The following is a 16,652-nucleotide window of genomic DNA, read 5'->3' on the forward strand; positions in this document are numbered from 1 at the left end:
TTATAGCAACTAACCCATACGTGGTACATGGTTTAATAATTTCATATAGTGTGAGCTGACAAAATTCATAAAAATAATATTTATTCTTTGCATCAAGAGTAATCTATTAGAACAAGTAAACAGTCGTAATTAACATGACAGTATGTGTCATCTTGAAAGTGCTCAGCAATGTTAATAAAAGTACAATTGAAAATTAGATTCTGCATTTAATTATTCCATTAATTACTTCCAAACGACACTGGATTTCACAGAGAAGAAATCCAGTTTTTGTATGGAAAATCTGTAATAAGCTTTTAAGAAGTGTTCTGGTCTAAGACTGAGGATCTGATGTGTTTTGCAGTGAGTTTCTTTTTTACTGTTTTTACAAAAGCTTGTTTCTTTTCATAGTATGCAGCTTCATTAATAAATGTTGGATAGACTGTACAGTCTCCTTTATATGCAATGACTTCTCCATCAAGAGTCAAAAACAGAGGATCACCGTTGTTCAGCGGCTGCCAGTCTTGATCCTGAGAGAAAGAAAACAGAATATATTTACTTTCAAGGTTTTTTATAGGTCATGTGATTTCTGAGTTTCTGCTCAATAATTACAATCTCTGAGGTTTATGGCGAAAGCTTTAAAAAAAATTCCTTTTAAACTTAAGTATGTGATCTCGTGTTTCTGGCCCCGTTTTCAGGCTTGTATAGAATTCACTGGTAAAGGCGAACTAAAAGGAAACTACATATGCTCACAACTGATTAAAAGCAGACCCTCATTTTAGAATTCAAAATTAGATTTCCATTTTAGTATAGAAGACATCCTACTGGCTTTTTCTTTTCAGTTTTAAGTTCAACAGTGATTTTTAGATTCAGTGATTCCCAAGGCAGTTACTGAAATAATACTGCGTGACCTCAGTGATAGAACTTACCATAGGGAAGGTCTAAAGTATTCAATAAACCCACTGGCAGTATTGTCAGTTTAAATATTTACTAGTAAAATATACTACAATGTAGCAGAAGCAATACAAGAATACTTTTAAGAAGTCAAAAATGGAAACTATTCTAGAATTTACCTGCAGTCTAGGGTGAATAATACCAATAACTTCATCATTCTTATTCCTGGGATAATCTACTTTTTCCATTATTTGGAAAACCTCAATTGTACATGGTGGAAATTCCTTTCCTAGAAAGAATAAACGTAATTCAATATCAAAATGAACAACTGCCTGTTAAAAAAGAACAATGCCTTATTTATTCTCTTTAGAAAGGATTAAATCCTTGGTTGTACCTTGTGAAAGTTTGCACACTCGTGATTAGCTCACGTATCACACAAATGTCTGGCTCCAGATTTTTTGTCCCCTCGAAGCCCGGTTGCAGAAAGATTGTCCTGTCGTGTATTATAGCATATGAAGCATGGATCTCAGTTTCATGCTGAAATACGACTTTTCACTATATACTTAAAAAGATCTATTTTGTAGATGAAGAAATCCATGAAAGGGCTGTGTTTGATATTGCTGCACGACACAGAATGGTATCAGTGCTATTTAATCTTTACCATTCCAGCACAATAATGGAGATTCTGACACACAGCTATATAGTTTTCCTTTTACTTCTGAAAAAAGCCCACGGACAAAATGCACTCTAAAAGAACTCTAAACACCTATTTCTGTCAGGATGCATTTTAGATAGCAGACAGGTGTGTGCAAGTCTAACAGTCTTGCAAAATTTGACTTTCATTTTAGATAGCAATGCACAGAAAGCAGATAAACACTTTCTTAGTATTAAGGTATATATGTTCTCCATGCACATATTACTAGAAATATACTGTTAGCTAGTATTTGAGACTCTCAAAGCAACTGTAAGATTAAGATCAAGTACAATTACTGAGTCTTCAGAAAGAGGAAATATCATTAAGGTGCTACACAGGAACTCTTGACTTTCTGATGCCACACTTAGGTTGTCCACAGAACCATTTTATCTGTTTAACTGTAAAATGTTAGGGTTTTTAAAAGATATTCTCCTGAAATAGTCCACTGACATGATACAGGGGGCTATATTCTGTCTTTACTTATTTACCTTCATTAAAAAGTTGCACAAAATCAAGTCCATGCTTGACAATCTTCCTCATTTTGTCCAAAATATCAGCTCTAACAACACCTTGTGGCTGGGGACCCACCTCCACACCTGTTTGCACATGAGGGAGATTATTAATATAGCCATAATATATCATACGCTTAGATTACAATGCAAAAACTGATGTCAGATTGGGTCTGTGTTCTATGTTCAAGAGGAATTTTCAAGTACAGAGTTCTGTGATTTTGTAAGGCAAGCAGAAAATTTGGCTCACCAGTAAGGATCAATTTAACGAACCGTATCCACAGTTTCTGAGCGTTGTTACTGGAGTAGGAGAAATGGTCACCATATATATTTGTTTTTCTTACCTTTTCCTCATCCTATCTTTCCATGCTGCTTTTTAGAGAACTCATTGGTTAGTATGAAAAGCAAACTAATGATTTCTTTTTCTATGGTTATGTTTCTGATTCCAGAAATGAACAAGTTTACCAGTTCTGTGCAGAACATCATTTCCTCCTGCCTTTATCACATCATCTCTTTTCCACTCCTTGGCTAACAACCACCATTTCAGCCAAGGCTTATTTAGAGGAAGTAAACATTTCTGAAGCTGTTACTTCTTCCTTATCCTCGTATACTGTAAATATTTTCTGCAAACAGTGGGTTAACTCAGTTTAAGAATTTCCATCTGGCTTCTGTATTTTGTAAGCCGAGTATAAACCAGAACTCTCCAGAAGAAGAGATCATCACAGACATTTGATTTGGTAAATATCTTTTCAAACAAATAGCTGCTGGTGATCAGAACGCTCTGTGCAATGTAATGTAATGAAATGAACAGATCTGGTAACAGGCAGATTTTAAAATAATTTATGGTGGGTTAAAATGAGCTTTATTTTTCATATTTACCAACAGGATGTTTTGCTACAGATCGAGTTGTTGCGTATTTCAAGCTAGGATGTTCAATCAGCAGAACAGGACAGCGTTCTGGAGCCAAGGCGGTCTGTGGAAATTGTTTAGAAAATTCTTTGTTATGCAAATATTTTCAAATGTTGTGCCACAAAAGATTACTGATGCAGAAGTGATTTACACAATGTCTTCAATATGTTGCCTTTATTTCATGGCCCTCAAAGAAGTAGGACATCTTTAGAAAATGTACAAAGCTGTATTTGTTGGTCTCTTTTCCATTAACTCCTGCCAGGCAGGCTCCACTGAGCTTTGCTGGCTCCTAACAACACTGAACACAGCTCTAGTCCTGAATTGCTAACAGGAAGAAAAATCTCTCATCGGTGTTCCAAAACTTGGAATCAAAATACCATAAAGCACATTTCAAGTATTTTTTGTGTTATGACTTAGATACTCTTATGAAGATGTAGATTGTGAATTAAGCCTTATTTTAACCCATTTTTTTCACGTAGAAGCCTATTTCAGGCCTCTTTCCTGTTGACTGCCTACCATTGCTCATCATATAACTTTAGACATAAGCTTCCTATATCTTCAGGCATTTTATGAACATTAAAGTGGGATACATGTAATAAGAAAAAAATTGTATGTCAAAATAAACTTTGCTTCTAAGGAAAAAAAATTAAATTCCACACCTTGGCCTAACCTCAGTGTCATCAGTCACTGTCTAGGTCGTTAGTACTTCAACCAGATTAACTTAAACCAGCACTGTAGCAAACCTCACTCTACCAAGACTTATCAGCTTCAGGAACAGCAGCATCAAGCAGCTTCCAAAGACATATCACTACTCCTGTAAGTACCGATGAAGGGAACATTCGTCATTACCTAGTGCCATTATTTCATACAAGTCTTTATTTCAGAAAATTAATGCTTAACTATTTAACATGTGAGCCAAATTTATTCAAGCTCCTGAGAGATCAGTGTGAAAGATTAAACTACATTCATTTTCTAGACGTTATTCTAAGCATTCCTCTTTGCCCATCAGTCTTACTAACACTCATTTTAATACATGAAGATTATGAGTTCAAATCTGAATAACCTGATATTATAATCAAATTATTAATTATCTCTGATTAAAAACCCCATCCTCTGACTAATGAAATATTTTAAACAGTTTTGCAGAATAAAAAATAGTATATTTAAAGAAACTACAAAATTCATATATAGTAATACAACATTACAACTAATAATCTATTTTAATAATTCATTTAAATTAGTTTTACCTTGATATAATGAAACATTTGAATTGTAAAGTCATCCCTGGAGTTTTCAAGAATAAGGGTACCACCCATGTTAGAAGTGGTGTTGTGAAGGTCAAAAATAAGGTCATACGCATCATCACTACCTTTTGGACCAAATATCTGATTGATTTCCTGAGCCCTTCTCACTTCATATGGAATATCTTCCACCACTGTCCTGCTGTTAACATCAGTACAAAGAAATTAGTGAACTCATTCCACGGCTTTACAGTCAACAAAATATGTATAGCCTTTTCTTTTACTTTAATTCCTTAATTGACTGGAGTTGAAATCACCTATTTAATTACCAAACTGTTAAAACTTGATGAATTTGTGCTTGAAACAAGTATGACTGTTAACCAGATCTTACTATTGTGTATCTAGTGCAGAAGGGTAGTAAGAATTTTCTTATCTGATTTTAACTGGAGACTATTTACTTCTCTCTCATTTCTCTACATCCCAGAATTTCCTCCTATGCAGTAGACTAACTCAGTTTATCAACAACTTAAACCACTTCCAAGACTTCCTACCGAAGACAGTATTTGGATATAGGGTCCTAGGCCCTTTTGCCTTGGGCATCAGCTACAAGATCTTTTGTTACTTGCTTTATCTCAACTTCCCATATTCTGACCAGACTTTTACGATCTATTGGTTTGAGCCCTTCTGACCATCAAAGTGCCTAAAAGATCTTGCTACCTCAACTCTATTCCTCCAGAATTTTAGTACTTGTAATCTCAGGTGGCTAAGTCTATACTGCACTCTGACAAAAATGGTCTTGGCCTAGGGAAAGGTGTGAGATCTGCTCTATAGGAAACTGATGTAGGACACAAAGATATCTTTCTTATGTATTAAGTGTACGAAACTGCTGTAGGTTCAGGCTTGTTCCACATAGGCAGCAAATCGGGTTTTGATGCCAGGTACAATATAGAAACATCAAATATCTCTTGTGCTAAATTCAAGGGTTTTTTCTCAATACAGTGCAAGCTTGGTAATATTTTAATGTTGTAAGATATACTGGTATTAAGTTGGGTAAAGACAGGTTTGCTAAATACTAACAAAACCCTTTACTAACTGCATGGATATTTAAGCATCAGAAGAGGTTGCTGAGGAAAATTATGGAGTCACCACTGCTGGAGTATAAGAAATGGCAAGACATAACCCAATAGAAATGTCTTCATGCAGTTGATCTACTGCTGTGATCTGAGGTGGATTAGAATTTTACATGAGCCCCTTAGGCTACTTTTCCTATTTTTGTGATTCTGTAGATCGCGTAATCTACTGTTGGTTTCTTTAGTCCTGTCTTTGAAATTCAAGGTTTCTTCACATATGACTGTTAAAGACTTCTTACGGAAGTCAATGGGACTTCCACCGTTACTTTCAGTAGTATCAGGATGTCACGCTCCTTTTTCTTATTTTGTAAAATTGTTTGCAATCTTGAAGGGTCTACACTTAAAAGTGGTCAGATGAAGGTATTCCAAACATTCAGCAGTGCTGCAATAGGACTGGGCAACTTAATAGGATTTACTAAGGAATATTGGCTACAACAATGAGGACAACTTGCAGGTGTCCTAATCTGCTATTTTTTCACATGTTCTACGTTCAAAGCAGCTGAAAACAAACAAACACACTTTTTTCATACATTTCTTTAAGTAAGCAATCGAAAGAATGGCCTCAACACTTTTGTGTTAAAAAGTCTATTTATCTTTATATATAATAATAATCAACAACATTTTAAGATTAAAAGCTAGATGACAAGATGTGCCGGGTAAGAAAAACTATGCTTACAAAATATGTCATACATGTGTCTTTCACTGATCTTCATCTTTACCATTAAGACCTTTCTGAAACATAATTCCTTGTTCAGCATGCAACTATACCAAGCATAACACTGTTCATACAGCAAAGACACCACTGGAATAGATATCTCATAAGCAGAGAAACATAAAAATCCATTAAAAATGTAAAAACAATTACTATTTTACAGTAATTATAGATTGTATTTCTTCTAAAACAATGAGTCAGTTAAATTACTGAGACTTCTGGGCTATCATTTTGCCACAGAATAGAATATTCCTAAGTTTTCATCTGTTACTGCATGTAACTGTAATTAAATACACTTCCCTGATTTGTATGCCATTCTTTCAGATACTCAGATGTCTGTTTAAACTGCTTTTATCTGCTCTCTTCCTGCAAATAGAATTATATTCAGAAGAGCTCCAAAGCTGAATTGCACAAAACATGTGAGAAATAGTGACTTTGCAACTCAGAACAGCAATACTTAAGTTTACACAAATACAGCTAACCTAATACTAATTCAAAATGCTATGTTTAAGATTGTGTTGGTTTGAGACTCATTCCACCAGCAGTAGTTTTTAAATGAATCTGTTAACACTCATGCAATTTGTTCTTTTTGGGTTAAAGGTCAGTATTTCAGCTATGTGACTGCACAGTTAAAATAGTAGTGGAACTTGTGTTCACATTTTAATCTGGAAAGGAAGCTCCCTACAATTTTAACAAACAGAAAAGCAAAACAACAGAAAGTACAGCTATTCTTACCCAAGATTATCGGGGTCAAAAGCACGGTTCAGGTCACAGTCAATGTATCTGGTACACTTCTTCACAGCTCTTGGGTTGGTAAGAAACGGTTTCACTTCCACTCCCGTCCTTTGAATCTCGGCTCCATTCTCTTGCCAGTGCTTGACCAAAAACACCCCTGATAACTCATTGCCATGAGTTCCCCCGAAGACAGCAACCCGTCGCACCGGAGGTCTGCCAACAACTGAAGAGGAAGTCATGCTTTCCAGCAGCTCTAAGAATTGCTGAAAGCAGAACAGAAAATAATGATCAAGTTAAACTTTTGTCTCAAAAAAATATTCCTTTTTACTATTTTAATAGCTAATTCTTTAAGCCTGTTTAGGTCAGATGTGAATGAAAGTGAATTAACATTTCTCTAGCAGTTTTAGACTCCTGTTGCGAGGCGGGGACTTGTGAACCTGACTCCTCCCTCTGGAGGAGCCCTCCCCTTCATGTACCATATTTAGTAATAGCTCCACGTCTGTTAATGGCACTGTCACCCAGTTCAAAAGTTAACTTCTCCAGGGAATCCCTATTAATATACGATCTATAGGTAAGTCTTACAATAAACAGTAAGAAAAGACTTTTTTAATGTATACTTTAGTAAGGCACTTAAATATCTCTGACCTTTTTGCATTGCAAACTAGGTGTAACAAGTATACTCATGTATGTTTGAAGTTACTTGAACATTAGAGTATACAAGGGCAGGATGATTTAAAGTGAGCAAAACCAGCAAAACATGAATCGTATCTTGGCTCTAGATCAACACATAATGCTGAAACATCAAGTACTTCCATCTAAAAAAACAAGAGCAGCTGAGTTCCTCAAAGCATGCTGTTGCTTGTATGACCCTTTTTGTTTTCTAATAGCTGAAGAGCAGTGATTATAAGGAACACTAGCCAAAATTAAAGTGCAATTTATCCACGACTGACTTACCCACTATTTCTGCCTCTAGTTCTGTCTCAGGATCTGCTAATACACATCTCTAACACACTGAACAACTTTGACAGTGATGATCCTTCTAACTTTTGCAATCTCTTATTAAAAAGAAAACAAATATAGATCACGATGGGACAATTGTTGTGCTCTCCCCAAAAAACGCCTTAGTTAACAACTTGACTTCTTCCATTGCCCAAAGCATTCAAACAGGCTTCTGAAACTTAAGCCAAACAGCAGCCATCACTTCCATCATGAGGATCAAAACATTAGGGTCTTAGTAACAAAACATAAGGCTTACTGCTATAAATGACAGAAGTATTTGCAATTAGTATCTGACACACAAGATACATATGAAAAATGTAACATTGCCAGGGAATAAAGAATGTTTATTGAACATTTTCTTTTTATCAAGATTATACTCTGAGAGAATATTTGGCTAGTTCCTGGGAGAGACTTTATAACCCAGGCTGATAGACTGTGGGTCTACGAAAAGGAAGCTAAACATAGGACTTATCTAGACAAAGGCTGCCAGGAATATATTTCCTACAAAAGTTGCTATGTTTCAGTTTATGCATACAGATTTGCTGAACCTTGCAGCGAGTTAATACAGAGAGGCTGTTTACTTAAACACTCAACTGTATTACTGCTGCACTTAGAAGCTGTTGGATATTTAATCATAGTAAGTAATTTATTAAACAAAGCAGTAAAGTTGTATTTTACAGCAGTGGACAGTCTGTACTGTCCTTTGACCCCAGTCTCTTTAGCGAAGGTGCCGAAACGGCTCTTTATACGCTGCCTGAAAAAATGACTCGCGCTCTGAATCTTGGTTTGCTGAATTTAAAAGCCACAGCAGTTTCAAGAGTAAACAGCAAAATGTAAATACAGGACGCTAGCACATGTAGTTTATCTTCTATTGGGGGTGGTACTGTAATGGTTGTAATTCCTTGCAAAACGCTGAATGAAATACAGAGATTGTTTGTGCACTTACCTCATTTAACATGCAAGAAGTTTGTCTCCAAAGAAGAGCTTTCTTAGGGCAGATACAGTGCATTTCCAGACATGAGTTAAGGAACTAAAACCATGGAGGCTTCTTTTATATCCTTAGAGCATGTTAACTTCCAAACAGCTTTTAACTCCTGGTCTCCCAGGACATTACAAGCACCCATTAATTTAGGGCATAAATGCAAACACTTGAAAAACTTTAATTCTTTTGAATTATACACTGCGACCAAGCCCTTATTCCTGTGCTTAGCCAATATTTACACTTTGAATAATTATGTAGGATCATATTTTATTAAGAATTCAGACTTTTCATGTACTATATACAAATACCTCATGGTGCTTCTGAAAGCTTAGAATGTGTGCCACAAGCGGAAAAACATATGCAATAAAGTGTGAGTGGAATGAAGTCTAGGTTTCAAAGCCAGAATGGTACATATATAAAACGTGTGACATGGCTCGCCAAAGCCTTCCAAGGCATAGGCTCAAGCAAAAATTTGGATTGCAAAAATTCAACTGGCTCAAATCCTCCCGAGCACTAAGACTTTACACAGAAATCAGTTGAAGTTGAAAACAGACTTGTGTAAAACCCAGAATAGTGGTTGAAAACTGCGTGAAGAATGCAGGTAAGTTTTATTTACATCAATGTTTGTGTTCACACCTTTGTGTATATTCAGCTCCTACCCGGGTTTTCTAAGTGCTGAACATGACACCACGCCGGCCACTACCACGGGTACAGAGATAATGAATTACACCCTACAGAGGGACGATTTAATCGCTCCTGGGAGCTGCCCTCGCCGTGCCCTCTCCCCAGCTCGGCACCGACGTCGGTGTCCACACCCGCCCCCTCACTGCCGGCCGCTCGCCGCCAACTGCGCCTGCGCCAGCCCTGACGGGCGCTGCGCCGCTGCCTTTGAAAGGAGGCCGCGGTCAGCCCCTTCCCGCCTTTTCTCACCGAGGTGTGAGAGCGCGGCTGCTTGGCCTCAGGCCTGTCCTTCAGACTCCAGCGAGGGCTTCAGGCTGCTTTAGCCTGTGACTGGTGCTGCGTGAAGTGCTCTGGAGGCTCACCCTGGTAACTCGTGTTCTCCAGCCTTAGCTTACTTTTTTTCTGCAGCTTTAGCTCTGGGTTTTGTTTGCTTATTTTCAAGAGAGAATAGAAGGCGAAGCAATACAGTCTAAAACCCTATGCAGTACCAAAACTGACTTCATAAACTGAGATGTCAAGTTTATGGGGTTTTGTTTTAGAAGTGTGTCACTTATTGGTGCCTAGTAGGCTTTATAGTGCTAGCAATACAGTTTAAATTGTGTAACAGCAATGAACGGGAAGCTGCTCTAATGTATACATGTAATTGATGTATCTCACAGAAATAAAGAGTGAATTGATCTATTAGCCTGGCAGTGGTAGATACTTGTGCTTCATTCTCGCCAACATCTTTAATAACTGCATATGATTAACTGCTAGATCAAAATAAATGTAGAGGTAATGTCTTATGTTATTTATACACACAAGTATGTGGTGTTATTCATATACCACTAAAGGCAATGTGCATCAGTAACTAACTCTGATAGAAGAGTAACTAATGCTACACAGCAGTCTGTGTGGTATCCTTGATGTATACATTTATCCATAGACTTTTACTCTAGATTCATCAGAAGACAAATATGGCAAACTACCTGTACCTAATACACTAGTACATACGTTTTCTGTTCATCATATTTGGCTGATACTAATGATTTTTCAAACTTGTGTAGTATTTTAAATACGAGGAAACTCGATAAAGTTTCTTTTTTGAAGTGTGACACTGTTTTTCACAGAAGAGTTACATCATTTTTGTATTCCAAGACACATACCTTGCCATCACACTTTGCAGCAATGTATAAGTATGCATTTTCTATTAGTATTCTATTTTCAGGAATTAAAAAAACTATCATTGTATTTGAATGTCTATCTGGTTTTTAGTTCAGAAGTGAATTCAGTATTTTTAAAGCAGTTTTTAAAAGCAGGTAATTTATTTTTTACTTCAGAAATGTAATCCTTTGGGCCCTTAATCCTCAAAGAGCAATTGCATGTTACTTGTGTGACCATGGATCTTCTAAATTCAGTACAACTGCTCACATGTGTTAGGCTCGTGACTGAAGTGACCGGGTATACAGAGAGTTAAGAGAAACTGCCATAAAATCACATACAATTTGGATGTGTTTACCACATGAATTAATTTACTTTGTCTGCTTATCTAACTTCCATACAGCAAATTTGGAGTAATCATTTTTTGCCTATTAAGATACAGCAAAGAAATGAAAAGGAGTCTAGCTGATGCTTCAGCTCGCAGCACAGCAGGTACCATCCCTTCTGTTATGCTTTGCAGTTCATACTTCATTATGTTTAGCCATACATATAGTTAAGAATTTTTATTTACACATTTTAAGTGTAGATTGTACATTTTGCTATTGGTATAGTAGTAGTATTTGCATTTTAATTCCAGGTTGTCTGCCTGTACCTCTATTCAACCAGAAGAAAAGAACTAGACAGCCCCTCACTTCAAATCCACTTAAAAATGAGCCAGGTACCAGTTCTGGGACTCGTACATACGACTTTTCTCCCACATCATTGGGTAAATAAGATATATGTTATTTTTTTAATGGCTCTAAGTCCAATTAAATGTTAACTTTATGCTGGTATTTTATTAAATAAGACATTGCCTTTATCAAGAACTATATGAATACTCTATTTCTGAAAAGTTCATTTTGTAAAAAATGTCCTCCAGGAAATTTCTTTCTTCTCTATACAATTGAGCTTTTTATGCTTTGTGTCTAGAGGGAGTTTGACTCCTTGTGTGTTAGAGAATGAAGTAGCACTGGCATTCAAATAGAGCCTCTTGAAACTGACCTTTTGTTTTCAGCTGATTTCAATCAACATTCAAGTCCTGCGTTACAAGAAGAAACATTTATAACAAGTCTTTTCTTGTAATTCAGAAGAGAACTTCTGTTCTTCAAGTTGTGCTTGGAAAGAATGATGCAGAATTTGGCCTTTAGTACTTTCATTATGTTTTACTTATAATAAAGTAAAAAAATTTACTAATAATAAAGTCTGTGTGCTAATAAGTCTAATGTCTGTAATGTAACCATTGGCTAGAGAAGCAATCTACTTGTTAGAAGTTGCCTTATAATTACAGATATCAAAGGACCACACTCTTTATTTTTTTGTTTTCCTTTTTCCTGTGTGAGACTGTTTGTGGACCATTATGCAGATAAAGAGTAGATCTATTAACTTTCAATCTTTTCAGTTTGTATCCATATTCAGTTCTTTGTCTTTTGAGAATTAGGCTGGGGAACTGCGAACCCAGAAGTGGCTGAACTACAGAAAGCAGCAAACAATGGGTATGTAAAAGGAGATTATTTGTGGTTTATTATTTTTATTTGGGTATTAAGTGTTTCACAAACTATGATCAATGTGTCTGTCTTATAAAAAAGCTGTTACTATTTCACTTATTATTTTAAGTGAATTTATTTATTTACTATTTCACTTATTATTTTAACTTTTATTATTTTAACTTTTATTATTTTTAACTATCTTTGAAAGCCAAACAGAACATAGGATGGCTGCCTCCCTTATGAAACCACTAAATGCATCAAAGTTTAATTTTGCAAATGCTGGAAAGAACTTGTATGCCTGCAGGTTGGTGAAGTCTTTATTTTTTTATTAGCTTTCCTTAACCAAACGTTTTCTGATGTGAAAATATATCTTCAATTTTCCATAGCTTTGCAGCATTCAGAGAGAACCTTTTAATTCTCAGGTCATCACTGATCGTAATTCCATTGTGCCTATGAGCCAAAACCCACTGAAATGAAATATCTTTCCAGTGAACCTAATGAGGCCTATTAATTAGACCTAATATCTAGCCTTATTATCAGGGCTAAAATTCAGACTTGCCATAAAGTTGTTTGAATTTTGCTGGTCTTAGATGTAATTATTGAGATTCTCCTTTACTTGAAGTTTTGCCCACTTTCAAACAAAATTTATCAATAGACTCAAGTAATTTTCTATTAGTGTACATTAGGGCAATTGTCTATTGAAACATTCAATCAAAACTGAATACGATTGTGAAATCTGTGCCTTTAGAAACCAAGGAAAATCTTACAGGTTCAGAAGCCTAGAGATAGCAGGAAAACTTCCAGCAATGTTATAACTGTCCCTTTTCTCTCTTCCCTTCCTCCTATTCCTTTCCAATGGCAAAAAGAGAGAGAATGTTTCAGACACGTGTCTTCAAAGGCAAAATGGATTAGAGGTGGAAGGAATTTCTGAGCTGCCCTTATAAAATGAAAGGTGTTAGAAATAATAAGATCAGCACTAGAGTTTGTTGTAAAATTATTTCTTCGGTGATGGTGCTAGAAGAATTCAGAAATATCATTGTCAGAAGAAACTTTGCTTATTTAATTTTAGTGTTATGGAAAAGATATTAATCTTAGCTCAGGAAGAATCCCTTATACAAGGCAGGACAATTATTAAGCAAGCTTTTAAGGCCTATTGAATTCAGCTGGATTTAAGCACAGGTGTGATCACTGCCTTGCATATGGATAAATTTCAGTGTACACTGAAGTACTTAGAGTCTGAATATTTAACAGATTTTTTTAAAGCTAAAACAGCAATACATAAGTTGCTTTAATTACATATCTGAGAGTTCAAAGTAGATATTGTAGTACTGAACTATGTCTTACGTTGTACTGCAGGGCAGAAGAGAAGGCTCCCAGTACTGAAGTTTGGAACAGAAATGAGTATACTCCTTTAAGTAACACAACAGATTCAAGATCTGATAGTGGAATTATTCGAAAGTCTGAGAGCTTTTCAAATAGTTTGAAAACTAACCATAATTCATCTCAGCATGTCAAAACAAGAGAAACCAGCCCATCCTGTAAATCTAAAGGACAATGGCCAGTGAAACCTAATGCTGTTTCAACAACTCTGCAGGGTCGTAGTGTGGCATACAAGTTTAACCACAATATTCAGCAAAATAAAATGAACAAAAAAGCATTTGATTGTGTTCCAGAAGACAAAAGTCAGGTAAACTTATGGAGAGAGTTAATAGGAAGATACAATGAAGAAAACAGTAAAGAAAAGGAAAATTGTGGGAAAAGGAGGCTTTCATCAATCCTAGCTGCCTTAGTAAATCTTTAAGTTTCTGAAAATTTAGAAATGAGATTTTCAAATTATAATAAACCTACAATCTAGTCTGAAAAAATACTCTTAATTTTCATGTAAATATTGGATATTTAACCTATGTAAATGCCTATGTGCCTTTTAAAATTGCATGAGCGTGTATCTCTAACTTGAGTTTTCATTTTCCTCTGAAAGGAAGTTTCATCCTATCAATTAATAACTAAAGAAAAAAAGAATTCTTTGCGAATCATATCTGCAGTCATTGAAAGTATGAGGCACTGGAGTCAATATGCTTATAAAACTGCACTATTATTTGAAGTTTTAGGTAAGCATGGTAGATTGTGCTATAACTGATAGTAATGGTAGGACAACAATGAAGAGAAAATGTTATTAACTGTAGGAACAGTAGTGGAAATACATAAAATCACAACATACTGGCATGTGCACCATCTCATTTTCCTGCTGGGATATCCATTCAGCTATCAAATATGACTAAAGTAGGTACAAAATTAATACTACCGTTATTCTCCAAAATGTAAGCTCTTTCTATCCTGTTTCTTTTCTTTCCTTGCTTTTAGAATGCGTTACAATACATTTTCCTATTGAAAAGGAACCTGTAGGGAGGTACAGTTTTACAGTATTTTTTAACATAATTAATCTGGGAATAAATTCAAGTCTGGAGTAATTCTAAACGTTGATGACTTTTAGTGTGTTTTAATTGATGTTACCTGAGAAATGAATGAAGACTGAAATGACTAAATTTAAATCAAGGTGAGTAAAAACATACAATGTAATGGCATCTCAGAAAGCTTTTGACAAGGTTGCAAGTATTGAAATTAATTTGCATATGAAGATCAGTAAAACTTAAAAGAGAATCTTCTTGTGCTCTGCTTAACAAGGGAACAACCTGTTTAGAGCGACAGCTATGAAACCCACGTTTTATCACTCAGTTTAGAGTGGCATCGTCTACAACTTCACTACTCAAAGACTATATAAAGCCCACAAATTGTATTGGTACATCCAGTGCTGTCAGCACAGGTCCTCACAGAAAGCTGATGCTGACTTGATACATCTTAGTGCTTTCGTGTAGTGAATGTTGTCATGGTATCTTTGTATGTCATACTTAGTACTGCTCTGATGTTTACATTGTGATTTATTTGTGCTTAATGGTACAGGCACACTTGACTCTGCAGTCACACCTGGAGCATATGGGGCAAAGAATTTTCTTCTAAGAGATGGAAAGGAGAGCCTGCCTTGTGTATTTTATGAGATTGTAAGTGTTCCTGTGTCTGTACATAACAGACACCACTAGCTATGATCTCTTTTATGAAGCTAATAGTAGGTTGTTCTGATGAAACAGAAAATTACTGTGTAAAAGGAAATCTGGGTGTTCATACCATATTGTTCCCAAACTGGTCTAGAGCAATAATCCAGTCACTATTTAGGCATCCTCAGACTTCAGTTTCAGCAAAAAGGTGGGACTTCCAGTTCAGCTTCTTAGTAGTTGGTAACAGCAAAAAAACTGATGTAAATGCCTGCATTTGAGGCAGTCTTCAGAAATCCACTAGTATCTAACAACTGGGCATTTTGAAAGCTTTTATGTTAGAAAGATGTCTAATTTATTTATTTGTTTATTATGCTTTTGATGAAGGACCGGGAGCTTCCAAGACTAATTAGAGGTCGAGTGCACAGGTGCATGGGCAACTATGATGCAAAAAGGAACATTTTCAAGTGCGTCTCTGTAAGACCAGCAACTATTCAAGAACAAAACACTTTCCAAGAATTTGTTAAAATTGCAGATGTTGAGATGACAGCATACGTAAAAAGAGTTAATGAAATTTAAAAGACAAAATGGTTGTCCAGAACCAATTTTCACTAATCATTACCCATAAATGCTGAACATCCTAAAGTGTTTACCAAAACTAATACTGAAAATCTGATAAAATAATTGAAAATACCTCTCTGCTGTGTTTTCCAACGAATGTTAGTAACAATGTTGTGTTTCCACTATTACTTCTCATAGCTTATCTTTCCCAGTTAAATATGCAATAGCAGGGTTTTATTACACAGTGGATTAGATTTTACTGGAGAAATTCTGAATTTAAATGTTTAAGTTTTGCAGTAGTGCAAGTGCCTTAGAACAAGATCGTCAATACTAATTCAGATTGCCTTTGCTTTTAGTTATCTTCAGTTTTTAGAAATACCTTCAATATCTATTTCAAAATGTTGATTATTTACTTCTTTTGAGGAGTATTTGTTCAAAATTTAGTAGCTAACGAACGTCAACAGTCTTCTGTTTGGCTCTGCATATTGCATTAAAGCTGGTTTTTGGTAGAAGGTAGGAAGGTAGTCTATTCCACTTCAGTTCCCACAAACAGGTTCCCTTTGCTGCATTGCAAGAACACGTGCAAAAGCTTTTCTAGAAATGAACATAACAGATACTACAGAAAGATTTCACAGGATGCAGCTCTATATATTAGGTATTCATATGGTTCTCGTTGTTATGTTATCTGATTCATGGTTTTAAAAAATAAATAATCAGTATAACACCTGTATAAAATAACAACAGACCCTGAAGCTATAGGAAGATTGCTTAAGGACGCAGAGGAAGTTGGAAATATATAATTATTTGAACACAGAACTTCCTTGTCTTTGTCACAGAAACATCTTTGATGAGGGATGGACCATGTACATGTTTATATGTCATTGTCTTCAAACATTAACTTTCATAAATTATTCCT

At 35.7% G+C, this 16,652-nt stretch overlaps 2 protein-coding genes across 2 annotated transcripts; one reads left to right on the plus strand and one right to left on the minus strand.

The window, feature by feature from the left end:
- Positions 1–237: 237 nt before the first annotated feature.
- Positions 238–7,039, minus strand: ASPA (aspartoacylase). Its single transcript, XM_010185525.1, has 6 exons — positions 6,801–7,039; positions 4,230–4,425; positions 2,953–3,046; positions 2,053–2,160; positions 1,050–1,159; positions 238–506 (listed from the first exon to the last, which is right to left on the minus strand). The coding sequence occupies exons 1-6, from the start codon at positions 7,037–7,039 to the stop codon at positions 294–296; spliced, it is 960 nt and encodes a 319-aa protein (XP_010183827.1). The 3' UTR covers positions 238–293.
- Positions 7,040–12,352: 5,313 nt separating this feature from the next.
- Positions 12,353–15,754, plus strand: SPATA22 (spermatogenesis associated 22). The gene is made up of 5 exons (XM_010185526.1): positions 12,353–12,432; positions 13,485–13,815; positions 14,107–14,236; positions 15,087–15,184; positions 15,563–15,754. Exons 1-5 carry the CDS (start codon positions 12,353–12,355, stop codon positions 15,752–15,754), a joined length of 831 nt encoding a protein of 276 aa, XP_010183828.1.
- Positions 15,755–16,652: the final 898 nt, after the last annotated feature.

This window comes from Mesitornis unicolor, unplaced genomic scaffold (genome assembly GCF_000695765.1).
Source record: "Mesitornis unicolor isolate BGI_N332 unplaced genomic scaffold, ASM69576v1 scaffold15405, whole genome shotgun sequence".
NCBI lineage: Eukaryota > Metazoa > Chordata > Aves > Mesitornithiformes > Mesitornithidae > Mesitornis > Mesitornis unicolor.